This window comes from Gorilla gorilla, chromosome 4 (assembly GCF_029281585.2).
Source record: "Gorilla gorilla gorilla isolate KB3781 chromosome 4, NHGRI_mGorGor1-v2.1_pri, whole genome shotgun sequence".
In the NCBI taxonomy this organism is placed as follows: Eukaryota; Metazoa; Chordata; class Mammalia; order Primates; family Hominidae; genus Gorilla; species Gorilla gorilla.
Window position 1 is genome coordinate 155,287,233 of NC_073228.2, and position 27,870 is coordinate 155,315,102.

At 42.0% G+C, this 27,870-nt stretch overlaps 1 protein-coding gene across 11 annotated transcripts in view; it reads left to right on the plus strand.

The window, feature by feature from the left end:
* The first annotated feature begins 234 nt into the window (after positions 1–234).
* SLC36A1 (solute carrier family 36 member 1) overlaps positions 235–27,870 on the plus strand; it is a 118,666-nt gene continuing 91,030 nt past the window's right edge. For 2 of the 11 annotated variants that reach the window (XM_063705928.1, XM_063705929.1), the window contains exons 1-4: positions 10,869–11,071; positions 21,975–22,122; positions 26,756–26,846; positions 27,719–27,807. In XM_063705928.1, coding sequence (XP_063561998.1) covers positions 21,980–22,122; positions 26,756–26,846; positions 27,719–27,807 — 323 coding nt within the window. In that variant the 5' untranslated portion in view covers positions 10,869–11,071; positions 21,975–21,979. The other 9 variants (XM_063705926.1, XM_063705925.1, XM_063705924.1 and 6 more) reach the window with 9 other exon arrangements.

Below are 27,870 nucleotides of genomic sequence, written 5' to 3' on the forward strand. Positions count from 1 at the left end.
TATTCATTTCACTGGTGAGAAACAGAAGCCTAAACTGAAGGGGACCTGCTAGTAAGTGGCAGGGTTGGTCTCAGACTTTTTTTTTTTTTTTTTTTTTTGGCTCCTACATCCTCACTTTTTCAGTGGCAATGGGTGGTTCTCCTCTCATCTGAGCACTCCCAGGCCCTTTGTTCCCATTGTGAGGTAACCCTGAGGTCTGCCCACCCTACAGATGGGGCTTTGGGGGTTTGCTCCAGAGCTCTTCATCCGCCTGGGCCCAACCCTGGAACTATTCCTCATTCAATGGTGTCTTTTCTTGCCTTGTTTCAGAAGGATCTACTAGTTGGCCCTATCTTGTGCCAAGACTGACAGCAAGGAAGCTGCTGGCTGAGTAAGAGTTTAGGGGAGGCTCTGAGTTGGGTGGAAGCCATGAACACAATTTAGGTAGAAAGGGGCTACAGCTTTGGAGAACCTGAGCCCAATAAGCTCTTGAAGTTGTCCCCTAACACAATCTTACTTTAACAATTAATATTCACATCTTTAAAAATGCTCATGTTTAAACTATGATTTATTTTAACCAAATAATTTATAATGAAAAGCTATAGTCTCCTTATCTGACTTACTCTATCTAAAGCTGCTCTTTTTAGGACTATCTTTCTGTTTTTTAATCAGTGGTTTGATCGCTTCTTAGTCTTTTGGCTAAGATCAAGTGTAGTAAAACCAGTGGTTTGTTTTAGTTCTTTAGTTCTTCATTTCTCTATACAGTATAGCTATAATGATATTTCTCAATTGATCAACATTATATTAGGTGAAAATTTGTACCTCTTAAATTCTCGTACTTTACTTCTCAATATAATTATTTTACTGTTTTAGTTCTTTATTGTTTACCTTCATAACTTTAATAATGATATAAACTTAAAGCTACATTTATTTTAGATTATAAATAATATTCATTTCCTGTTGCTGCTATAACAAATTACCACAATTTAGTAGACTAGAACAATGCAAATGTATTCTCTTATAGTTCTAGAAGTCAGAGGTCCTAAAATCAAGGTGTGACAAGGCTGTGTTCTTCTGGAGGCTGTAGGGTAGAATCTGTTTCCTTGCTTTTTCCAGCTTCTAGAGGCCTCCTGCATTTCCTTGGCTCATGGCGTCTTCCTCCATCTTTAAAGCCAGTAGAATAGAAACTTCTCTCCTCTCTGACCCTCCTGCCTCCCTCCTATTAAAAAACCTTGTGATTTATACTAGGACCACCCAGATAATCCAGCATAGTCATTTCACCTCGAGATCCTTAACTTCATCACATCAGCAAAGTCCCTTTTGCTATCTAAGGTAACAAGTTCCCGAGATTAATTAACGTCTTTGGGAGCCGTTATTCTGCCTACCACACCATACATTCCACTTTACCTGGGACAATTTCACTGTGTGTCCGTTGTTCTGGTGAAATGGTAACACAGCCTTTTTATTCTTAAAAATGTCTCCACTTGAACAAATAAATTATATGAACACCCTACTTACCCAGTGCTTCCCAATCTTTTTCACATCATAACATGAAGGAAATAACACTTTATAGGTCCTTGAGATCAAAGAACAGGCTGTTCTTAACTAGAGATTTAAAATAAAAAACAGCTCAGGTTCTCTAGCTACCTTAGGACCCACCTGGCACTCAGCACCCCCTATAACTCTTTCATGGTACCCCATTGGCCACTGCACATGATTGGGAAAGTCTTCCTTATGTTAAAGCAATATAATGTGTTTAAAGCTTGTTCTTTTGATGAGCTCCTGTGTGAGCAGCATTTTGTTCCAAGAAGAGGAGTGTACTTGGGTCTCATACATGTGCTCTGACACTCCTGTCATTGTGATCCTGCCTGCAGGTTGTCAGGCAGAGGTGTTCTCTGGCATCCTTTGACATATTATGCTCTGCAGGTCTCTGTCACTGCAAAATTCACCATCTCTCGTGCACTCTCCCAGGCACCAGAGTCCTGGCATTGGTGGCAGAGCAGTCTTGTTTAATCACAGGACAGAATTTTGAATTACTTGCAACATTTTTTTCTGAGTCCTCAGAGTGCATGCATCTATTATCTTTGCCACATTTTTTTTCTTTAAACATATTTCATTTACCACAAAAATACTATTGATATAATGTTTTATTGGGTATTAGTTCGTTCTAACACTGTATTAGTTTGTTCTCACACTGCTATACTACCCGAGGCTGGATCATTTATAAAGAAAGGAGGTTTAATTGATTCACAGTTCTACATGGCTGGGAGGCCTCAGGAAACTTACAGTCATGGCAGAAGGTGAAGGGGAAGCAGGCACATCTTACATGGCAGCAGGAGAGAGAGAGAGAGAGAGTGCAGGGGAAACTGCCACTTTTAAACCATCAGATCTGAGAACTCCCTCAGTTTCACTAGAACAGCATGGGGGAAACCACTAATGATCCAATCACTTGCCACCCAGGCCTCTCCCTTGACACATGGGGATTACAGTTCGAGATGAGATTTGGGTGGGGACACAAAGCCAAACCATATTATATCATAATTACCTCCTTTCAAATCATCAAAAAATCACAATAAGAAATGTGTAAAACAGGCTGGACGTGGTGGCTCACTCCTGTAATCCCAGCACTTTGGGAAGCCGAGGTGGGCAGATCATGATGTCAGGAGATCAAGACCATCCTGGCCAACATGGTGAAATCCCATCTCTACTAAAAATACAAAAATTAGCCAGGCGTGGTGGTGTGTGCCTGTAGGTCCAGCTACTTGGGAGGCTGAAGCAGGAGAATTGCTTGAACTTGGAAGGTGGAGGTGGCAGTAAGCTGAGATCATGCCACTGCACTCCACCCAGGGCAACAGAGTGAGACTCCATCTCAAAAAAAAAAAAAAAAAAAAAAAGAAAAAAAGAAAAGAAAAGAAAAAAAAAAGAAAAAGAAATGTTTAAAACAATAGCATGGCCTGAGGCACATTCCAGTTGTGTTGATCTGGCCCCAGCACTTTTCCTATGTACTTGAGCTGATGATTTCTTGCTTCAGTGGCTGTTTTTCATCTGTTCCACTCCAGTGCTAATTTACTTTATAGGAGACACCCTCCTAAGGCACCAGCATGTCATATCTGATGGTGTTTGGTCTTCTTTATAGGAATTTTATTTTTTCTAATTTCCATTCCAAAGTTAAGGAATTTTCAAATTCATTTTTCAGCACTTGTGCCACTTAATAAATTCTTGAATTTTGTTGTGATTGGGTTGCCAAATATTGAAATCATAATGCTGATGAATGCTTATACTACAGCGAAGAATTACCCAGACCACCCACAGGAGTTTCATGAGTGTGAATAACGGCATTGCTCTCTGTATAGTGACAAAAGTAGGTGGGCCTTTTGTATCCCTACATAACAGTGTAGCATGCTTTATGGTGTAGCAGGCAACACTCACCGCAGCTAGGGATGGGGCTGCAGCTCTGGTAAAGGAGATACAGGAAGGGCACCTACAGCATCTCCTAAATGCCTCATAGGGCTGCCAACCCTCATAGGGTTGATTGACTCAATTAATCAACAAGAAACTAGTTCCTGGCACATTGTAAGCATATTTTCTTTATTTTTTATTTTTTAAGATACAAAACCTGAGAATTTTAGAGCTAGAAGCCACTGTAGGGGGCAGTGGTCTTAACAGAGAGAGGCTTGACAGTAGGGCGATCAGTCACAGAATGTTCAGGAGGATGGATCAGGGACCCAAGGGGTCTCAAAAAGAGAGAAGGAGAGGGAAAGGGGACACTGGGTAGGGTTGCTATGACATCTCAGGGGCTGGTACCCTTGAGGGCTTGGGATGGGTAGAGTGGTTAAAAAAAATAAAAAGGAAGTTACATTCCTCAAGACTATTGAATGCAAAAGGATTAATTTCCCTAATATCTCTCAGCAGCATAACCCCTCATGTTATATATAGAACCTTTAAGCGCCTGATCTCATCTGCTTTTCCAGCAATCCAGGGAGGGAGGCAGAACCAAGGAGGGTTTTCAATCTCACTTTCCTGATGATGAAACCAAATGGAGATTAAAAGTCTTGCCCAGGTCACCCAGCTGGGAAGTAAGGGGAAAAAAACCTTCAAATTACTTTCTACCACTCAGCAGAAATAAGTCACTACCAGGGGCTGGCCACACAACACATTAGTACATGGCTAAAGCAAGTCCCTTCAGAAGCTTGTCCTTTAGGGCAGTGGTTCTACAGCACGAGAGAGCATCAGACTCTCCTAGAGGGCTTTTCAAAGTGCAGATTGCTGCCCCCCCACAACCTGGGGTTTCTGATGCAGTAGGTGTAGAGTAGGACCCAGAATTTGCATTTCTGCAAGTTCCCAAGTGATGCTGACACTGCTGGTCTAGGGACCACACTTTGAGAAGCACTGGCACAATGGTTAAAACAGAATGCATGCTAGCGATGTGCAGTGGCATGCACCTGTAGTCCCAACTACTCAGGAGGCTGAGATGGAAGATCACTTGAGCCCAGGAGTTTGAGGCTGTAGTGTGCTATGATCACTCCAATCTGGGCAACATAGCAAGACCTCATTTCTAAAAAAATGAAACAAAAGACAAAGAAATGGAGTGCATACTCTAAGGCAAAGTTTTTAATAGTATGTGCTATAAACAAGAGGTTGTATTTAATGTATGTTAATACACATCAGAGCTTCTAAGAAGACCTATGAAAAAACAGTTCTGCACATACTGAAAGTGGAGGAGACAAGTGGGGAGAAGGGGGAGAAATGAGAAAATTGTGAAGAGTAAAAGTCTCAAGCAAAACAATAAGTACTGCTATTTATGATTTTAAATTTAAACACCACAAACCTGTATATTTCTATACATACGTATATATTTCTGTAATTGTATAATATAGGGTTTGGAGAACAATACACACATGCTGGCACCTGTAAACCTTTGGAGAGGGGAGTGAATTTGGGGAAAGGGGATTTTCAATTTATATATTTCTATATTGTCTAACTTTTAAGAATATACTAACCTATTACTTATATAATTTTTTACTGAATATCTTAATGGTTTTATTGAAGTATAATTTACATACAATAAACTGCACGTATTTAAAGCATGTAACTTGATAAGTTTCAACATATATATTCACCTGTGAAATCATCACAATCAAGATGGTGAACAAATTTGTCCCCTTGAAAATTTCCTCATGCCCCTTTATAATCACCCTCTCCCCTGTCTCTCCTCCGCATTCCCAGGCAATGGCTGATGTGTGTTTTCCGTTACTTTATATTATTTTGTATTTTCTAGAATATTATATAAATGAAATATTTTCCTAATGTCTTTTGCTTAGCATAATTATTTTATGATTTATCCATGTATAATTATTTTGACATTTATCCATTTTGTAGCTGTATTAATAGTATTTTTTGGTTGAGAACATAATTTTTGTTTTAAAATTATTTTTCAAATAAATGTTTTTGTGTATATTTAGCATTTACAACATGATGTTATGCGATACTTATAAATAGTAAAATTGTAACTATAGTGAAGTGAATTGCCATCTCCATCATTTCACATAGCTACCCATTACTTGGGGTTTCTTTTTTTGTGGCAAGAGCAGCTAAAATTTACTCATTTCACAGGAATTTTAAATACAGTGTGATTTTTTTATTTTTAAAAAGTTATTTTTAATTGACATAACTATACATATTTATGAGGTACACAGTGATGTATACAATGTACAGCGATTACATCATGGTAATTAACATATCCATCATCTCAAACACTTATTTCTTTGTGTTCAGAACATTCAAAACCCCTCTTCTAGCTATGTGAAAATACATCCTATATTATTGTTACCTATGCTCATCCTACAGAGCTATAGAACTGATTCCTATCTAGCTGTAATTTTGTGTCCTTTAACAAATCTCTCCCTATCCTTTCCTTCCACCCTGCTCGGCTACTTGTAACCTCTGTTCTACTGTTTGTACAGTACAATTGTATAACCTATAGTCCTTATGTTGTCCCTTTGATCTCTAGACTTATGGATCCTACATATCTGCTACTCTGTATCCTCTCAGCTGCATTTCTCCACTTCCTCCCTCCAACACTCCTGGGCCCTGGTCACCACTGTTTGATTCTCTATCTCTGTGTATTTGACTTGAAAAAAAAGATTCCACATATAAATGAGAGCATGCAATATTTTTTCTTTCTGTGTCTGGCTTATTTCACTTAGCATGATGTCTTCCAGTTTCATCCATGTTGTGGCAAATGGCAGGACTCTTTTCTTTTTTTAGAAAAATGTTTGTATATATACTACAGTTTCTTTATTCATTCTGCTGTCAATAGACACTTGGATTGTTTCTATATCTTGGCTGTTGTGAATAAAGCTACAATGAATACGGGCATGCAGATATCTTTATGGGGTGGTGATTTCATTTCCTTCGAGTATATGTCCAGAAAGGGCATTGCTGGGTCATATGGTAGTTCTATTTTTAATTTCTTTAGAAACCTTTATACTGTTTTTTTAAAAAAAGAAACCTTTACACTGTTTTCTATAATGGCTGCACCAGTCTACAGTCCCACCAACAGTGTACTAGAATTCCCTTTTCTCGACATCCTCACCAATATTTGTTGTCTTTTGACTTTTTGATAATGTCCAACCTAACATGTATGAGGTGATATCTAATAATGGTTTTGATTTGCATCTCCCTGATGATTAATGATGTTGAACACTTTTTCATATGCTCACTGAGCATTTTTATTTCTTCTTTGGAGAAATGTTTATTCAGGTCCTTTGCCCATTTTTAAATTGGGTTGTTTTTCTATTGCTGAGTTATATGAGTTTTTGATAAATTTTGGATATTAAGCGCTTATTAGACATAGGGTTTGCATATATGTTTTCCAATTCATAAGCTGCCGTTACACTTTGTTGATTACTTCCTTTGCTGTGCAGAAGCTTCTTAGTTTGATGTAGTCCTATTTATTTATTTTTGCTTTTGTAATCTGAGCTTTTGGTCTGATATTCAAAAAAATCATTGCCAAGGCCAGTGTCCAGGAGCATTTCCCCTATGTTCTCTTCTAGGAGTTTTGTAGTGTCAGATCTTACATTTAGGTCTTTTATCCACTTTGAGTTGATTTTTATGTACGGTGTAAGATAAACATCCAGTTTCATTCTTTCTCACATAAAAACCAGTTTTCTCAGCACCATTTATTGAGGAGACTGTCTTTTCCCTATTGTGTTCTCTTGATGCCCTTCTTTAAAATTAGTTGACCGTATATGTTTGAATTTATTTCTGGGCTGTCTATTGTGTTCCACTGGTCTATCATATCTGTTTTTGTGCCAGTACTATACTGTTTGGATTACTATATCTTTGTAATATAATTTTGAATCGGGAAGTGTGATGCATCCAGTTTGTTTTTCTTTTTCTGAATTGTCTTGACTATTCAGGGTCTTTTGTGGTCTCATGCAAATTTTAGGATTGTTTCTTATATCTCAGTAAAGAATGCCATTGGGATTTTGATAGGGATTGCATTGAATCTGTATATTGCTTTGGATAGTATGGACATTTCCACAATGTTAATTCTTCTGGTCCATGTGCATGGGATATCTTTTCATTTATTTGTGTCTTCTTCAATTTATTTAATCATTGTTTTATAGTTTTCAGTGTACACCCTATTCATGTCCTTGGTTAAATTGATTATTGAGTATTTTTTAATGCTATCACAAATAAAATCATTCTCTTTATTTCTTTTTTAGGTAGGTAATTATTTGTGTATAAAAATATTATTGATTTTATAATTTTTTTTTGAGATGGAGTCTCACTCTGTCATCCAGGCTGAAGGGGCGTGATCTCAGCTCACTGCAACCTCCGCCTCCCAGGTTCAAACAATTCTCCTGCCTCAGCCTCTCAAGTAGCTTGGACTACAGGCATGCACCACCATGCTGGGCTGACTTTTGTATTTTTAGTAGAGACGGGGTTTCACCATGTTGGCCAAGCTAGTCTTGAACTCCTGACCTCAGGTGACCCACTGCCCTGGCCTCCCAAAGTGCTGGAATTACAGGCATGAGCCACTGAGCCCAGTCATGTATGTTGATTTTTATGTCCTGAAAATTTACTACATTTATTAATTATAACAGTATTTTTTTAATCTTTGGGGTTTTCTACATATAGGATGATGTCACCTGCAGATAAAGATAATTTTACTTTTTTCTTTCTGATTTGGATGCCTTTCTTTCTTTTGCTTTTTTGGCTGATTGCTCTTGCTAGTACTTCCAGTACTATGTTGAATAGAAGTGGTGAGGGTGGGTATCCTTGACTGCTACTGGATCTTGGTGGAAAAGCTTCCAGTTTTTCCCTATTAATTAAAATGTTAACTGTGTGTTTTTCATAAACGACCTTATTATGTTGAGGAATGTTCTTTCTATACCTAAACTATTGAGAGTTTTTTATCAAGAAGGTATGTTGGGGTGGGGGTTAGGGAAGGAAAGGATGTTGGACTTTGTCAAACGCTTTTGCCAGGCCGGTTGAGATAACCATGTGGTTTTCATTTTTCATCCTGTTAATATGATGTATTATATTGCTTGATTAGTGTATGTTAAACCAGCCTTGCATGCCAGGGATAAATCCCACTTGGTCATGATACATAATTTTTTTGATTGTTGTTGAATTCTGTTTGCAAATATTTTATTGAGGATTTTTGTACCAATGTGCATTAGCGAAATCAGCCTGTAATTTTCTTTTCTTGTGGTGTCTTTCTCTGGCTTAGGTATCAAGGTGATGCTGGCCTCATAAAATGTGTTTGGAAGTATTCCCTCTAGCTCCATTTTTTGGAAGAGTTTAGTAACAAACCTTCTTCTTTGAATGTTTGGTAGAAGTCAGCTGTGAAGCCAGCTGGTCTTGTTGGGAAGTTTAAACAGAAAACCAGAAAGTCAAATAGTCCCTGTCTCATCTTCAATCTCTTTATTTGTTATTAGTCTGTTCAGGCTTTCCATTTCTTCCTGATTTCAATCTTGGTAGGTTGTATTTTTGTAGGGATTTCTCCATTTCATCTGGATTATCCAATTTGTTGGCAAATAATTGTTCACAATAGCCCCATATGATTCTTTTTATTTCTGAAGCATCTGTTGTAGTGTCTTCACGTTCATTTTTTATTTTATTAGTCTTCTTTTTTTTCTTAGACTAGCAAAGGGTACGTCAATTTTATTTTTTCCAAAAAATCAACTCTAGTTTTATTGATTTTGTCTGGGTTTTTTTTCTGTTGTCTATTTGATTTATTTCTGTTCTGCTCTTTCTTTTCTTCTTTTAACTTTGGGTCTTGTGAGCTCTTCTTTTTCCAGTTTCCTGAGGTATAATGTTAAACTATTTAATTGGTCTCTTTCTTCTTTTTTAATGTAGGCATTTATTGCTATAAACTTCTCTCTTAGAACTACTTTTGCTGCATTCCATAAGCTTTGGTATGTTATGTTTCCATTGTCAATTGTCTGAAAATATTTTTTAAATTTCCCGTTTGATTTCATCTTTGACCCATTGGTTGTTTCGAAGCATAGGACTGGGTATGGTGGCTCACACCTATAATCCCAGCACTTTGGGAGGCTGAGGTGGGCAGATCACCTGAGGTCAGGAGTTTGAGACCAGCCTGACCAACATGGTGAACCTTGTCTCTACTAAAAATACAAAATTAGTCGCGCATGGTGGCACGTGCCTGTAATCCCAGCTACTTGGGAGGCTGAGACAGGAGAATCGCTTGAATCCAGGAGGCAGAGGTTGCAGTGAGCCAAGATTGCACCACTGCACTCCAGATGGGGCAATAAGAGCGCAACTTTGTCTCAAAGAAAAAAAAAAGCGTGTTGTTTAATTTCCACATATTTGTGAATTTTCCAAGATTCCTCCTGTCATTGATTTCTAGCTTCATATTATTATGGTCTGAAAGAATATTAATATGATTTCAATCTTCTTAAATTTAAGGCTTGTTTTTTGGACTAGCATGTGGTCTATTCTAGAGAATGTTTCAAGTGTGTTAGAGAAAAAATGTGTATTTTGTTTCTGTTGAATGGAAAGTTCTGTATATATCTGTTAGGTTCATTTGGTTTAAAGTGCAATTCAAGTTCATTATTTCCTTATTTTCTCTCTAGTTGCTCTATCCATTGTTGAAAGTGGGATATTGACCTTCCTACTATTGTGTTGCTATCTATTTCTCCCTTCATGGCCATTAATATTAGTTGTATGTATTTAGGTGCTCCAGTTTTGCATGCATATATATTTACAGTTGTGTCTTCTTGATGAATTGACCCCTTTATTATTAAACAATGATCTTCTCTGTCTCTTGTGACAGTTTTTGACTTGAAGCCTATTTGTTACATAATTGTTAAAGGAAAAGTCTGTAACAAGGAGGTAAAAGGAGAAGCCTAGATAATACAATACTGAAATGTTGCCATCCATTTAAAAATGTTACTTTAAAAATGTAAATGTATTAAAAGATAATGTTGCCCTACCCGACAGTTCCATTTCCAGTAGCAACCACAGATGATAGTTTGTGTATGCTTCTGAAAAATTGACTGGAAGTTTTAAAAATATGCATATTTCTTATTATAAAAGCAATACAGACTCATCGAGATGTGTAAAAGAAAATACAGCTAGTGTAAAAATTAGCAATATTTCACAAACCCACAACTCAAGGGACAGTGCTCTTCGACTGGTCTCTGCCCCATGCCCAAGATCAATGCCCCGTTCAGTTCCTATTCGCAGTCCCCAGCGCCCAGGAACATGGTCCTCCCAGTAGTGGCAGTAATAGGTCGCCAGGTAGTGCTGTGGAGCAGAGCTCCGGAGCTCAGTGAGAAAAAAGGCGCGGCCGCTCAAGGGAGCACGTGATCTCGGCCTCTGGCGTGGGCGGTGGGATCACGTGACGACGCCCGGAAGCGGCTGCCGGGCAGCAAAGGAGGATGGCGAGGGGCTGATACTGAAGCCGGGAAGGGTGGGCTGTGCTGAAGCCAGAGCCGGAGCCTGAGCTGGGGCCAGAACCCGAGCAGTGAGTTCCTCCACTGACGAGTTCCGGCTGGCGGCGCTCGCCGCCTTGGGCAGGACCCACCTCGCCTTCCTCCCGGCGTGGCAGATGCTCCAGGTCAGGCACTGGACCCGCCCGGGCTGTGGGTCCGCGACTCCTTGGCGTCCCCGGGCCGCAGCTGCGGTACGACGCTGACACCCCTCTGTGAATTGGGCGAAGCGTGGAGAGATCCCTTGTCCCTCGCGCTATCTCCCTTGACCTCGTGGGGTTGGGATCTCACCGTCCTGTTTGACTGACAGGTGGGGGAAACTGGGGTAGATGGTGAAGATAACCCAAAGGACCTTCTAGGGCGTCTTTCACGCTTCGCACAGGTCTTCCCGTTTCCAGCAAATGTCTTGCCCGCTGCGGGAGCGCTGCTTGAGACAGGCTAATAATGGGTCTTTGGGTCAGAACTGCAAGGACGCTGGGAAGTCGTCTGGTGCAGCTCCCTCCTAGGACAGTTGGAGAAACTGAGCCCTTACTCCAGGAAGGGGTAAGGGCTTGCCTAAGGTCATCCAGTGAGTTAATCGGAGACCCGGAGACCCGCGACTAGAATGCGAATGTTCCTAAGCTTCAGCAGCTGTTTGCTTTTCACCACACCGCCTCCTGCGGGAAACTTGACATGTGAAAAGGCACTCCTTTCTGTCCCTTTCTCTTTTAGTCCTCTCCCTTTTTAGCTGTCTGCATTTTCCACCGCTGGGGTTGGATTGGCTCTGGGTGTGGTTCCCTGTTTGTTCATTATTTTTCTGCAAACTCATCCTTCTGTAGGTTTGTTTTCTAACCGTCCTGCATTCTATGTAAGTCACACCAAAATATGAAATATGAATCGGAATGTGCTCCTGGGAAGATAGGTGGCTGAGCCGAGGTTGTGGAGAGCCCTGACGTTAACATGAAGAATGTAAAGACCTTTGCTTTATTTTTTCTGTAACTTGTCAGATTTGGGATTGCTTATTTGGATGGACGTTTTGCAGTTATTTGAATTTTGCCGAAGATAGCATCATGATGCAATGGACAGAACAGAGATTGGGGAATCAGGACATTTTGTCCTAGCTCTGCCGCTTACCTGGCAACCTTAAGTGACTCGTGTTTGGGTTTCTCAGTCTAGACAGTGATGGAATTGAATTCTTAAGGGCCCCTTCTGCTGTGATCTGGATGTTGTGCATCTTTCTAGGTTTGTTTTTTTGTTTGTTTGTTTTTTAATAGAGATGAGGTCTCACTATGCTGCCCAGGCTGATCTCAAACTCCTGGGCTCAAGTGATCCTCCCACCTTGGCCTCCCAAAGTATTGGGATTACAGGGGTGTGAGCCAGTGCCCCTGACCAGGGTCTGTTTGTTTTTTTATTCCGAGAGATTTTACCCGCTGTGTACACTGAGTATCAGCCTTGCAACAAGACTTAATCTAATTGTGTAGGAAGCAGTTTCCTCTGCTTATTCCTCTGTTGCCATAAAATCCTCCTCCTCTTTCTTCCTATCTCTGTATTATGTCTAAGCTAAATACTAACAGCTGAAAATGATTTTTAACTGCCTGTTATTATTTTAAACATGATCAGGGCCCTCTTCTGACTCTTGTCTAGAGCCTCGTTTACAGTAATTAACTTACTTGTACATTTAGAACATGTTTTCTTTAAAGATGTTCTTGAAGTCAAGTGGAAAGGGACAAACTTTGTGTTTGTCTGAGGATGGAGGCTACCTGCAGCAGAGGCTGTGCTGATAACAGCTTTAAGCCTCTCCGTTTGTTTTCTGATTGTATCGTTTATATTCGCCTGCTCTGGAGTCCTTGTTTTCCCTTTAAGGCATGTAGCTGTTCATTCTGCCTCCTCTTGTGGCGGTTCGAAGTGCTCAGAGTTTTCTCTGTTCCAAAGGCGGTGTAAGAAAAAGGGATTCCATTTATTTTATAATATTCTGGAGACTACAACTGGGACCAATAGATGAAAGTGCCATAAGGGAAGGGTGTTTGGTAAGTGTTAAAAACTTTCAAAGAATTAGTGGTCTCCTGTATTAGAACACTGAGCACGGAGCTCCCTGTCACTGGAGGTAATCGTCTCTGGGCAATTACTTCGGGGATGTTGTAGATGAAATTAGATTGTTGGGTAGAGGGTTGGACTAGAGAAAGTTTTAAGTTTTCTTTCAACTCAAGAGTCTGTGACATCCTAGGACTGGACTTACTAGCATGTAGAGTGGATGGAGCAGATGTCCACTTACTAGCATGTGGGATGGATGGAGCAGATGTCCACTTATTACTAGCATGTGGGATGGACGGAGCAGGTGTCCACTTACTGGCATGTAGAGTGGATGGAGCAGATGTCTGCTTACTAGCATGTGGGATGAATGGAGCCGATGTCCACTTCCTGGCATGTAGAGTGGATGGAGCAGATGTCCACTTATTAGCATGTGGGATGGATGGAGCCGATGTCCACTTCCTGGCATGTAAAGTGGATGGAGCAGATGTCCGCTTACTAGCACGTAGAGTGGATGGAGCAGATGTCCGCTTACTAGCACGTAGAGTGGATGGAGCAGATGTCCACTTACTGGCATGTAGAGTGGATGGAGCAGATGTCCACTTACTAGCATGTGGGATGGACGGAGCTGGTGTCCACTTACTAGCATGTGGGATGGATGGAGCCGATGTCCACTTACTAGCATGTGGGATGGATGGAGCAGATGTCCACTTCCTGGCATGTAGAGTGGATGGAGCAGATGTCCACTTATTAGCATGTGGGATGGATGGAGCCGATGTCCACTTCCTGGCATGTAAAGTGGATGGAGCAGATGTCCGCTTACTAGCACGTAGAGTGGATGGAGCAGATGTCCACTTACTGGCATGTAGAGTGGATGGAGCAGATGTCCACTTACTAGCATGTAGAGTGGATGGTGCAGATGTCCACTTACTAGCATGTGGGATGGATGGAGCCGATGTCCACTTACTAGCATGTGGGATGGATGGAGCCGATGTCCACTTACTAGCATGTGGGATGGATGGAGCAGATGTCCACTTACTGGCATGTAGAGTGGATGGAGCTGATGTCCAGTTTTGTGATTACTTTGTTTCTATTTATAACCTTGTCTCAGGTAACTATTCTCATGTTAAGTACTCCTGCTTTTTCTTTCTTTTTATCACCACCACCTCCCCTCCAGTGAGTATCTCAGTTCTTTAAATGCTTGATATTTCTTCAAAGGTCAGATGAGTGAATAGTCTTCTGTTTCTGCTTTTCCTGGCCTGGTGCTGATAACCCCTTCCAAAGTGCATGACTGATTAGCATTACTCACACCTAGGCCAGCTTTTCTCTTTTTCCCATAGAGGAACTCACATGGAATCTGTTTATTTCCATCCAGGCCTTCTCTTGTTTCCCATAGAAGAAGCTCTCACTGAGTCTGTTTACTTCCACCCAGGCCTTGGAAGAATCCTGTACCTCTCTCCTTTGGCCAGGCCTTACTGTGATGAGCACATAAAGGTAGCCTCTACTTAATGGGCATGGGGGCCGATGGATGGGGCATTGTAAATAGGCTGAAATAGGAACCACACGGTGCTGCATTTGGGGTTGTCTCTTCTTTTATCCCCCAAAATATTTCTCTTGGAAGCCTTGACACCCAGGGCCAGTTCTTTTTTTACTTATTATTATTATTTATTTTATTTTATTATTATTATTTTTTTGGAGATGAGGTCTCACTATTTTGTCCATGCTGGTCTTGAACTCCTGAGCTCAAGCAGTCCTCCCACCTTGGCCTCCCAAAGTGCCGGGATTACAGATGTGAGCCACCACGTTTGGCCCCAAGGCTCGTTCTTAATGACCATCTCTAGTAGGAAGAGCCACTCTGTGCTTTCCTTTTCCATGAAGTTAGGAAATCTGTCTGTGGGTTACTGAGATGTTCATGTCACTTAGATCACCATCTCCAAGATAGGGACCTGGCTTCACAATCCAGAGTTTTAAATGGAGCCCATACTGCAGACTTTGTTTAGTGAACTTTCTCACTTCCTGTCCTTGAACTTCTCTGTAGTAATAATCACAATTGCTGTCATTAATGAGGGTTTATTATGTTCCAGGCAACATGTCTAACATTTATTTATTTTTTCCTCCTATCTTCATAACAATATTGTGATGTAGATGTTGTTAATGACATCTTTCAGATGAGGAGACTGTGGCAAAGGGAGACGAATTAACTTGCTCAGAGTCACACTACCAGACTACAAACTCAGGTGCTTTTTATTATGCAGAATACCCCCTGCAGACCTAATCCTGCCCCAGGCTCTGAGGCCAGCTTTGTTCGCAGGGAGATTTTAAGGAGGGTATATAATTTAAGGTGTGGTAGAAAGAATACTGGACTGGGATGCTGGTTTGCTAGATTGTCATCTCAAATCTTTGATTTGACTCATCCTGGGGCCTGGATGAGTCAGCCTTTGTGTGTGGACCCTGGTTTTCTGACCCCTAAGAAGGAAGCTGGAGCTTGATCTTCTCTAAAGCTATACCTGGCCCTAACATTTAGTGATCTTCCTGGTTGTGAGTAAAAGTGTGCATGTTTGCCTGTTCAGCAGCTGCTTTGTGCAGAACCTGCTGAGGTCAGCAGCTGCCCTGTACCTGTTCTAGCATCAGACTCCTACAGGAAAAAGTCTCAATTTATGGAATGTTCTGCTCTGGTAAGTTGGATGGAATTCTATCCGATGCTGTTTTAAAAACAAATTATGTAGAAGCCAAACCATTTTACTTCCCTCACTGTAGACCACACATAGCAATACAGTCTGTGTCTTTGTTCATGTTTTTAGAATTCCATCGACAGAGAGGAGAAAATACATCTGGGGAATTTGCCGCTGCTCTGAGTTCCAAAGTCCAAACCAATGTAATTGTTTCAGAATAACGGATGACACTTTTAGCTTGCAAACAAGTGGCACCAATGCGTGAATTCTGGTAGGAGGTGAGGCCTAGGATGTACCTATCATAATAAGATCATATATTTTTTGTAGTGCTTTATATAAATCTACCTGTAATCAAGATTACCTAGGAAGCTAGTTAAAAATAAAATGGCTCTTGCCTGTAATCCCATCACTTTGAGAGGCTGAGACAGGTGGATCCCTTGAGGTCAAGAGTTTGAGACCAGCCTGGCCAACATGGAGAAACTCCATCTCTACTAAAAACACAGAAAATTATCCGGGCATGGTGATGGGTGCCTGTAATCCCAGCTACTCGGGAGGCTGAGGCAGGAGAATTGCTTGAACCCAGGAGGCGGAGGTTGCAGTGAGCCAAGATCACACCATTGCACTCCAGCCTGGGCAACAGAGGGAGACACCATCTCAGAAAAAAAAAAAAAAAAAAAAAACAAAAAGACAAAAACAACAACAACAAAGAAACATAGGCTGGGCATGGTGACTCATGCCTGTAATCCCAGCACTTTGGGAGGCCAAGGTGGGTGGACCACCTGAGGTCAGGAGCTTGACACCAGCCTCGCCAACATGATGAAACCCCATCTCTACTAAAAATACAAAAAAATTAGCCAGTTGTGGTGGCGCATGCCCGTAATCCCAGCTACTCGGGAGACTAAGACAGGAGAATTGCTTGAACCTGGGAGGCGGAGGTTGCAGTGAGCCAAGATCGCACCACTGCACTCCAGCCCGGGCAACAAGAGTGAAACTCCGTCTCAAATAAATAAATTAAAATAAATAAAATAAAATGCTAAGGTGGAATCAAGTTGGGCCCAGAAATCTATTTTTTTTTCCTTGAAGTATGCTTCATTTAACCCAATATATCCCAGATATTATCATTGCAATATATAATCAGTATAAAGATTATTAATTCATGGGATATTTCACAATTTTTTTGTTACCAGTTCATTGAAATCTAGTGTGTGCACATTTCAATTTTACCCAAGTGTATTTCAAGTGTAAGATAGCTATTTATGGCTAGTGGTTACTGTACTGGATGGTACAACTTCAGAATATGTTACCATCTATTGATCTTAATCCTCCTTTATTTTGAACAAACCCAGTCACTAAAAAATTGAAATTGGAATCCTGAAACTTTAGAAGTGAAAGTGTACTTAGAAATCATCTAATGCAGTTTTCTCAATTCTATATCAAAATAAGAAAACAACTTTGGGATTAGAATGACAGCCAGATTGTGTTCTCCTGAGTCCTGAATCCCGTGCTGTTAAAATGGGAACATTAGCATTTGAATTTATTAGAAAAATTTCTGGCCTTGCCTTAAAAAAAAAAAATCACTGTAGAATTCCCCTTAAAATTGCCCACTTCTGGAAAATTTAACACATACAAATTTTTATTTTTAAAAATAGAATAAAGTTTATTTTATTTTTAAAAATAAAAATTCAGTTTGCACATACATTTTCCATATTGCATCCATTGCACAAAGTATTCCACCTGCTCATTTTTAGTGCCCATCTAAAAATGGCATATTTTGTAGTTGGAGAGCAACACTTGTCTATTTATACAGCTAAAACAATAGTTACATAAGGAAAAAAAAGGAATGTTTTAAGGTTTGTACACTTAAATTTTTTTTTTTTTTTTTTGGCCTTCAAACTTGCAGACTTTTTTTACTCAGTTGCTCACTCTTCTGAGTCTAAATATCTAATGGAGATTTGGACTTTGTGTTCTGTTTACTGTCCTCAATAATCCGAAGGACAAGCTTGCCTTCAACTCTCACATAGTACAACCCTCATTTGGACAGTTAACAGGTACTATTAAAATCTCCCATAGGGCAGGAACTGGCAATTGCAGCAATAGACTTGGCTATCAGATTTCATCAAAGGGAGCCTAAGGGCAGTGTGGCCATGGATGCCAGCACTCATGGGGACAGACAGAGAGCAGGAGGAGGAGGCCTTGGTTTCCAAAAAGAGCCATAGAAAGAACTCCGGGGAGTGGCTCTGCCCACTGTCTGATGCTTGAATCCTTACATAACTGCTCTGAGAAAGGGCTTTTGCTTGGATTTTTTCAGGGATAAGGGAACAGGCTTTCTCCCAGAGTGATCTGTTCTATTTGGAACAGATCTGTCTTTGATAGAAAGTTCTTCCTTATGCCTAGCAAAAAATCAGCCCTCTTGACTCCACGTACTGATCCTAGCTCTGCCTGACCTTTGAGGCCCCAAATAACAAGTCTAATCCATGTGACAGCTTTTAAAGACAGTTTTTGTACCCCTCAAGTTGCTAGGTGGAACCTTCTCAGTGCTTTCAACCATTCCTCATTTAGTTGGTTTCCTACCCCTCTTGATCCTAGTTCTGACCCCTGGATATACCACAGTTTGTCATTATCCCCTTTATAGCATGCTGCCTGGAAGAGAACACATTATCTGGCAATTCTGAGTTGTGTAACATGTACCCATGTGTAACATCTAGCATGTAGAGTGGATGGAGCAGATGTCCACTTACTGGCCTGTAGAGTGGATGGAGCCGAGGTCCACTTACTAGCATGTGGGATGGATGGAGCCGATGTCTATCCATGATTCTCTCATGTCTTAATGCAACCTAGAATTGTGTTGGTTTATTTGGCATCTTGGATTATATTATTGCCTTCTGTTGAGCTTATCATCAACCAGAACTCCCAAGCAGAATTTTTTTTTTTCTGTTTTCAACATGCATGCAGTTGCTTAGCCACATCTTCCATATCCCGCAGGCTTATCAGACCTTAAATCTATAGATTTCAGCTTCTTGTTGAGAAGTTTTCTTAGCAATATTCTGCTGTGGGTAACTTCAGTTTTTATACACAACATAAAGAAGTCTCTCTGCAGTGTTTGAGATAAATTGAACATCTGTACCAAGTAGACAACAGAGAGGTTTCTCGGTTGCTAGGGAAGGATTGGGCAATTAATAAGTCCCTGTATTCCCTCCTTTCACCTTCAGTAATATATAGGTGTCAACCTAAAGGAAGAAGCTGAGACACAAAATGCAATTTTTAACAGTTTACTTGAACTGTTTACTTGAACCAAGTGAGGACAGCTGCCCGGGACACACTTCCAAGTTGCCTGGGGGAGTGCTTCCTTCGGCCTTTGTTACCACAGGTTCTTAAAGGCAAAAGCGAACAAGGAGAGGACTGATACAAAGTGACTTGACAGGAATTCTCATCAGTTTACAGAAATAGCATGGATTATTGATGGGCTGTACATTGTTGGACTATAGGGTATGAGTTATGATGTCCAGTGTTAGCATTTTATGACTTAGTGGTGTCAGTTGGTCTAGAACCCACATAGCAAGTGGCTTCAAGAGGTAATTATTTAACTCAAGGGGGGAGTGACACATGACTGCTCTCACATTTTAGTGCCTCTCTGGACCCGTAATTTAAAGGGATTCCTCAGATAAAAAGTTTCTTTTCTTTCTCACAAGATTCACTTGGAAGGTTCTATCTTCAGATGCTTTTGGTATGTTGGAAGGGACTAGAAATTAGCAGCTTTTTCTTTTTTTCAGTAGAGGCAGGGTCTCACTATGGTGCCCAGGCTGGTCTTGAACTCCTGGGCCCAAGTGATCCTCCCACCTCGGCCTCCCCAAATGCTGGGATTACAGGTGTGAGACACTGCACTCAGCTGCTGTTTGCATAAATAATTATATTCATTGATGCCTAGAATATTAGTGCTACAGGGAGTTGAGAGATATTTTAGTTTATGCCCCATGCTTTTTGCACGTTTGAAAATGGTTCACAGGTACTAAGCAAACTGTTGACAGAGGTAGGCTTGGCGCCTGGGCCTCCTGACATACCTATAAACTGATTTACGAGCTTATACCTGTATAGCAAGAGGTTTCAATGCTGGTATTAAGATACTTCAGAGATTTTTTTTTTTTTTCTCCCGGCCCTCTAGTGAGTTTAATTGCCCCAGAGCTGGCTGGCGTCCTTGAATTCCTCTAGCTCATGAGTAAATGAAGCTCTCATAGATTTTTAGCCAAGTGGCTCTGGCAATGAAGCTAGGCAGGATCGTCTCTGGGATTTCCAGGTCCTTTGCTGGCATTTTGCCAGGTACTTCCCTTGTGAGATAGCTTGGGGGTCCTTCCTACATTGCAATTGTTGAGAGAAAATGCGATCTCCCATGGATCTCTCTGGTGCCAGACTGGGGTGTTTCCAAAGGAGTACCCTGGGACTGGACCTAAGGGGAGCCTTCGGCGGAGCACCATCCTCTGGCAGGTGGTGCTGGGTGTCGGGGCATGGTGGGGTGCTGTGGCAGCAGTTGGAGGTCCTGTCTCCTCTCAAGGTAGCTGAGATAGAGTCCCCAGGCTTAAGGTGGGCATCCAGCCACATGCCGGAGGACAGTCTGACGGGCAAGCAGCTGTGCCAGTCTGCCAAGTGTCGGGAGGATTTTTGTCATTTTTTATATTAATGTACCCTTTTTTTGTCACTTGGTTCTTGAAGAGCAGGAAGTTGACTCTTTCACTGTGCTGTAATACTCTCTCATAGCAACTGGGACTCTGTAGAGTGGTTGTTTTCAGATTCTGACAGGGGTCAGGAGATAACGTTTTCTGCTTGGTACTACCTAGCTGTTGCAGGGCAGGTTACTTCATCTTTTAGCATTGATTCTTCATCTTTAAAGTAAGGGGCTTAGAGTGACCTGTGAAGGCTCATTTAGCAATGGTCTCTAGGATTCTAGGGGCCTACATCGCTCCCAAAATGTGTCCTTATTGTGTATCTTTAAGAAGCCCTTGCTCTTCTCTTTTGTGTAGTATTAATAGTATTCCTGAGTAAATCCACCCAGGGGACACCACTCTCACCACCCTCCCAACACATTGAAAGGACAATTTTTTCTCTCACCATTTTAAAAATGAGCACATCTATAAAAATAAAAAGGAAGAAGAGTTGTGGATGGGAGATGTTGAGACGAGGGCCAGGGTGAGCACCTTTCAGGTTCCTGGTCCTCCTCTGAGCTGCTTTCAGCTACCATTTCTCAGTACTCAGGTTGGCAGCAAGAAAGGAGTCCCAGGGTCAGGGTATAAGAGTTACTGGTGGCCTCCAGAGAGTATAGGATCAGCCTGTGGTCACAGCAGAGAGAAAGAGAACGGCATGTGTGGCTCTGGGATTTGGTGGGAGTTTCAGCAGAATTGGATGATCCAGAGGGGATTTCTGTTTTCTTTTTTTTGTTTTTTTTTTTTTGTTTTTTTTTGAGATGGAGTTTCGCTCTTGTCGCCCAGGCTGGAGTGCAATGGCACGATCTCGGCTTACCACAACCTCCGCCTCCCGGTTTCAAGCGATTCTCCTGCCTCAGCCTCCCGAGTAGCTGGGATTACAGGCATGCACCACCACGCCCGGCTAATTTTGTATTTTTAGTAGAGACGGGGTTTCTCCATGTTACTCAGGCTGGTCTTGAACTCCGGACCTCAGGTGATCCGCCCGCCTTGGCCTCCCAAAGTGCTGGGGTTACAGGCATGAGCCACCGCACCTGGCCCAGAGAGGATTTCTTGAGTGAAATGTGTTCTCTATTGAAGGCAGAGGAAAAAGAGTATACAATGAGAAATACCCAGATTTCCATCCCCCCAAGAGCTTGTACATATATATATATGTGTGTGTGTGTGTGTGTGTGTGTATGTATATACATGTATGTATATACATACACGTGTATATACGTATATATATATATACACGATTGAACTATTGCGCAAGGTCCAAGACATTAGCTCAGAGAAAGGAGTAGATAATCCTGACCTAAGGAATAGGGAATGCGGAATTCCAGGAAGCACTTCTCTTTCATTTTCCCCCACTCCTCCCAAGCAGTGCCTCACTTCTGCCTTGTCTAGCTGTACTCCGGAAAATTAAGAAATTTATGAGTGTAGCACCAAGTATACCAATGGGAAGGATGGGAGTCAGAAGTCAAGTGAACTCAGCCCGCCTCTGTGTACTTTGCACTTTTCCATTTCCCTTGGTAGCAGGCACTTCCATACTTAATCCATAGTGGAGCTGTCACAGTGAGCAACTCTGACAATGACAGCTTCTACCCCAGAGGCCACCCCAAACATGGAGCTAAAGGCTCCAGCTGCGGGAGGTCTTAATGCTGGCCCTGTCCCCCCAGCTGCCATGTCCACGCAGAGACTTCGGAATGAAGACTACCACGACTACAGCTCCACAGACGTGAGCCCCGAGGAGAGCCCGTCGGAAGGCCTCAACAACCTCTCCTCCCCGGGCTCCTACCAGCGCTTTGGTCAAAGCAACAGCACAACGTGAGTAGCTGTTACCTTCTCCTCTCCTGGGTGGGATTCGTGTTCCTAAGCCTCCCTTGGGCTTATTTTTCCCCCCAATTTCATCAGTCCTCCACTTTACAGATGAAGGTCAGCAGTGAAGAGATTGGGCGAGTGACCTCGCTGAGATTTGCCTTCCTGGGCTGCCACTCTCTAGGCAGTTTCTTACTCTTTGTTCCTTTCAGCTGTGTTGGCCCCCCAAGGCTGGTGCCAAGTGAGAGCTTGGACTTGAGAAAAGCTTCTCCAGAGGACATTCTTTTAATTTAAAACTGTGTCATCTGTGCTAGAACCCCAAATAATTTCCAAGCATAATCGGAAGCTTCCTTTGCAAAGTCTCCCCCCCGGCCTTCTGCCCCATCACCAAATCAGTATTCATTTGACTGAAGAAGCGGGAAGAGAGAAGAATTAACTTCTGCACTTAAAAAATTCAGGGTTGGTAGGAAAGGAAAGATAGACTTTGCATTCTCCAAAGAGGGCTTAATGTCTTGTCTCCAGAAACTGGAACCCCAGACTCATTTGGGCTGCGTTTGGCCCTCTTCAGGTCTCACTTTCCCCAAATGTAAAGAAAAATTGAGGACTCCACCGCGAAGCTATGCTGGCTGTGTGGGGCTCACCACTTGAATTAGAAAATTCAGAGGAAGTTTTGCTCCTCTATTGAGTTTCCCAGCTACTCCTGATTTCAGCAGACCTCTGACTTTTCTCTGTGTCCCAGCATCTCAGCTTTTGCAGTCCTGTTTATTCCTCAAGCTTAGCTATTACCTTTTCTGTGTTTTCTTGTGGACTGAGTGTGACTTACTGAGAGATCCTTCATGTCCTAGACTTATGCCATTCCTGATGACTGCCCAAGCGGACCATGGAAGCTTCTCCTGGGCTCATCACTGGAGAAGCTCCCTCTGCCTGCACTGTCTGCTGGTACAGGGCATTTTCTCTTGCGAACTGGGGTGGAACTAGAAGAATGTCTGTCCACATTCCCGGCCCATCACCACCACTAGCTGATTTCTATGCCTCAGGCTGGAAGTACTCAACCAGTCCTCTAAGATTCTGTTTCTGTAGCTTATTTCTCAGGGGTATGCTTTTGTAGATTCCCCATTAGCCTGCAGTGGGAGTTAGCTGGTGGTAGATTGCTTAGAGCACAGCTGGCAGCAGTGTGGATCACCCTGCCCCTCTTTCCTCCAACCTTATCAGCATTGGCAGCCCCCATGCAGAAGCATCTCCACACACAGCCAATGGCATGTGATGGCTTCCCTTCAGAGGTCATGCTTGTTATCGTAAGATACTTCTAAGCTTCCTTCTCTGTAGTTTCCTTTGCAGTTTTTGCTCCTTTTTGATCTCAGATATCAACTTGTCTAAGCAATATTTAGCAGATGAGGTCTGGATTTTTATGTTTATAGAGACATCTCTGAAGCTCAAAACCTACCAACTAGCAACTTTAGGATAGTAGCTCCTAGGTTTTGGACAAAATTATGTCCTTGTTTCTTGGAAATCGAACAAATCAGAAGATACCTTCCTCGGGCCTGTATTGTGACATTTTCCAGAGTATACTTTGTTCTGAGGTTCCCTTCCTGCCTTGATGTTGTGATACAGTGTAGGTGACCAGGAAAGCCCATCTGTAGTTGATGGCAGGTATTACAGTCCCATCACAGGTGGTACAAGATAAAGTAATTTGCTGGGGCTTAGAGGACTGGTTGAGTACTTCCAGCCTGGGGCACAGGATCCACGCAAGGATTTATATAGAAAACATGCCAGGTATGATTAAGGTAGAGGTTGATTTGGAGGACCTTCTTAACCTAAATTAATCTTTTAATATGTCGGAAGTGTTAGAGACAAGTTTTTGAGCTGGGTTCCTTTTATATTTCTGCTTTGCCCCACCCTTTTATCTAGTTTGCCAAGGAACAAAATACATGGAAGTACTTCTACACCTACTGCACATATGCATGCACACACCTGGCTCTTCTAGAAGTCAAGGGCTCAGCAAAAACCCCTAGTTAGGGGGTGCAAATAGGAACCCCAAACACTTCCATGAGTTTCATGAGTTATTTCCTTTTATTTTTTTGAGACAGGGTCTTGCTCTGTTGTCCAGGCTGGAGTGCAGTGGCACAATCATGGCTCACTGCAACCTCCATCTCCTGGGCTCAAGTGATCCTCCCACCTTAGTTTCCTAAGTAGCTGGGACTACAGGCATGCACCTGGCTACTTTTTGTATTTTTTTTTTTTTTTTTTTTTTTTTTTTTGTAGAGAGAGGGTTTTGCTATGTTACCCACTTAGTCTTAAACGCCTGGGCTCAAGTGATCCGCCTGCCTCAGCCTCCCAAAGTGCTTGGATTGTAGGCGTGAGCACCATGCCCGACCTGTGAATTATTTCTTAGTGTGTTCAGTGAGGTTATTTACTAACACTTGATGTTATCAAGCTATTAACTGCTTCGAAGACAGCCTCATTTTATGCTGTTGGGCAAATTTTTCTTCTTGTTGCCCCTCTGAGTTCCATTATATATATCAAGCCTCCGTGCTTCTTCCCCATGCAAACTGAAACCAGCAGACTGAAACTGGCTCTCTAAAGGTGAGCTGGAGTAGTCATTTGCAAAATGTGGTCTGCACACTTTGTGGGCTTCCCAAGACCATTTCAAGAAGTCTATGAGGCTAAAACTCTCTTCATAATAATACTAAGATGTTATCTGCTTTTTCACTTGTGGGTATTTGCACTTATAATGTAGAAGCAATGGTAGGTAAAATTGCACTGTAGAACGAATCAAGGCAGTGGCACCAAATTATACTAGTTGTCATTGTATTTTTCACTGCCACACATGCGCAAAGAAAAAAGCCCTTTGCACTTAAGAATGTCTTTGATGAAACAGTAGGATTACTAATATTTAAAAATTTGAGACCCTTCAGTATAGGTCTTTAGTATTCTGTGTGGCAAAATGGGAAGTATGCATGAAGTACTTCTATGAGTACCAAAATATGTTACTTGTCTTAAGGCAAAGACCTCGAGTGATTATATGAGTTGTCAACCAAACTTGCTGCCTTTTTTTTTTTTTTTCATAGAACTAGAAAGAACAACTAACAAACTGTAGGTCATTCAGACCCGAGTACTTGTAAGACATTTTCTTGAAAATGAAAGAAATCAGCCCATCACCTCAAGGAAAACAATAGACAATACATATCTGTTGCCCAGAATAAAATTCAAGCTTTCAAGCAAAATTAGGAAAAAAAACCAACTTGTATCCAGTGCCATGAGCTTGATAGCCCCTCTACTTGAAGACTTTTCTGATGAGATTAGTGGTGATATTAACAAATGTGACTTTTTGATATTATTACTATACAATGAAGATGTTAGCATTTGGAAGATCTGTGTAAACTCAACCATAGTATGATGTTAGGAATTCTGCATGGGTAAAAGATCCATTGAAAGAGCAAGATCACCAATGGATTTTTTTTTCTTTTTTTTTTTTTTGAGACAGTCTTGCTCTGTCACCCACGCTGGAGTGCAGTGGCACAATCTTGGCTCACTGCAACCTCTGCCTCCCAGATTCAAGCAATTCTTCTGCCTCAGCCTCCCGAGTAGCTGGGATTACAGGTGTCTGCCACCACGCCCAGCTAATTTTTATATTTTTAGTAGAGATGGGGTTTCACCATGTTGGCCAGGATAGTCTCAATCTCTTGACTTCATGATCTGCCCGCCTTGGCCTCCCAAAGTGCTGGGATTACAGGCATGAGCCACCGCACCTGGCCTGACTTTTTTTTTTTTTTTAATACTGAATGTATCAGGGACTTCTGGCCTCTTATGGTATGGTGTGACTTTTATGCTGTTCACTTTGTATCTTTCTGTTACAGGGTTTGGGGCTTCTGTTATTATTATTATTTTTTAATTTCCTCTGTTCTCTTACCAGTGTTTGTCCGTCATTGTTTGGTTTGTCATCCTCTGTTGCAGTTTTGGGATCTGAGTCTTTTGGTTTTTTTGAGATGGAGTCTCCCTCTATTGCCTAGGCTGGAGTACAGTGGCGCGATCTTAACTCACTGCAACCTCTGCCTCCCGGGTTCAAGCGATTCTCCTACCTTAACCTCCTGAGAAGCTGGGATTACAGGCACATGCCGCTATGCCTGGCTAATTTCTGTATTTTTAGTAGAGACGGGGTTTCGCCTTGTTGGCCAGGCTGGTCTCGAACTCCGGACCTCAGGTGATCCACTGCTTCGGCCTCCCAAAGTAGTGGGATTATAGGCATGAGCCACTGTGCCTGGCCAGGTCTGAGCCTTTACAGTGGTCAGTTCAGTGGTTAGAACCAGACCCAAATACACTTGGAAAGGATAGAGTGTCTGAAGAGAGTTGGAGCACCCCTCTGGTCTAATCTCTGAGAGAAGGGATTCTCAGAAATGTCAGAGAGTGGAGACTTACAGCACAGTGGATAAGAGGGGCAGCTCTGGAGTCAGACTGCCCAAATTTGAATCCTGCCCCAGCCCTTTACTAGGTATGTGACCTTGAGCAAACTGCTTCATCATCTATAAGATGAAATCTTACAGGGTTGTTGTGGAAATAAAATAAGATAATGCATATAAGCACTGAGATCCTAATAAAAGTTAACTGTCATGGTTATCATTTCCTTGGCTGTCTTCCACTTCAGATGGTTCCAGACCTTGATCCACCTGTTAAAAGGCAACATTGGCACAGGACTCCTGGGACTCCCTCTGGCGGTGAAAAATGCAGGCATCGTGGTAAGGGTCTGCATCAGTGGAGGGGAGTGGTGACAAATTTTAGGAGGTAGCTTTTTCTTGTTGTTAAAATGTACTTGCTTTAAAACATTTTAAATAGAGAAGCATTTTTAAAAAATCAGTTGACAAAAAGCGGAATTCAGACATTCACTCACTTAAAGATATTTATTGAGAGTGTTCTGTGTGTTAGGCACTGTTCTAAGCTCTTAGAATACATCAGTGAATTAAATATTCCTGCCCTCATGGAGCTTACTTCATGGTGGAGAGGATGTACTGAGATGGCTCGAGCAGTTTCTGTCAATAATATGAACTAATGAGTTAGTTACAGATGTCTGCCCATTTTCTACACGGTCTCCCATGCCCTGTTCCTAAATGGCCAACTGCAAGAATCTTATGTCTTCTTTTTGTGATTTTCCTCCAGTTGACTGCCTGCCCAAAGCCATTCTGGTTTCTTTCGGAGTTGAAGAGAGGCTCAGAGATGTGGGTTGCCCTTAGCTAAGTGCAGTCTTTCTTGATCTGGCATTGCTGTAAAGATAACTTACCCGTCTCACCTCACATCCCTTAGCCCAGCTCTTCCCACAGTCACAGGAGCCTTCTATTCTGCTGATGTGCACCAGTCTCGGAACAGACTTATCTTATGTCCTTCTTCTCCACGTGACTAAATCTCTCGAAAATGTGCTAAAGTTCAGATAACACCCATCTCACAGAGCTAATCTCCATGATCACATTTCTCTCTCTAATGCTGGGCCCAAAGTTTTGTCACTGAAAACTGCCTTAGTAGCTTTTTAATCCTTTGCGAACTGAGTATCCATTGAGTTCACTCCTAATTCTACCTACTTTTCTCTCTCTCTTTTGCCTGCAATGTCTGTCCCCAGATGGGCCCCATCAGCCTGCTGATCATAGGCATCGTGGCCGTGCACTGCATGGGTATCCTGGTGAAATGTGCTCACCACTTCTGCCGCAGGTGAGAGCCCTCTGAGCCACCTCTCAAGTGACAGATTGTCCTTTTGGGTTCTGTTATCAACCC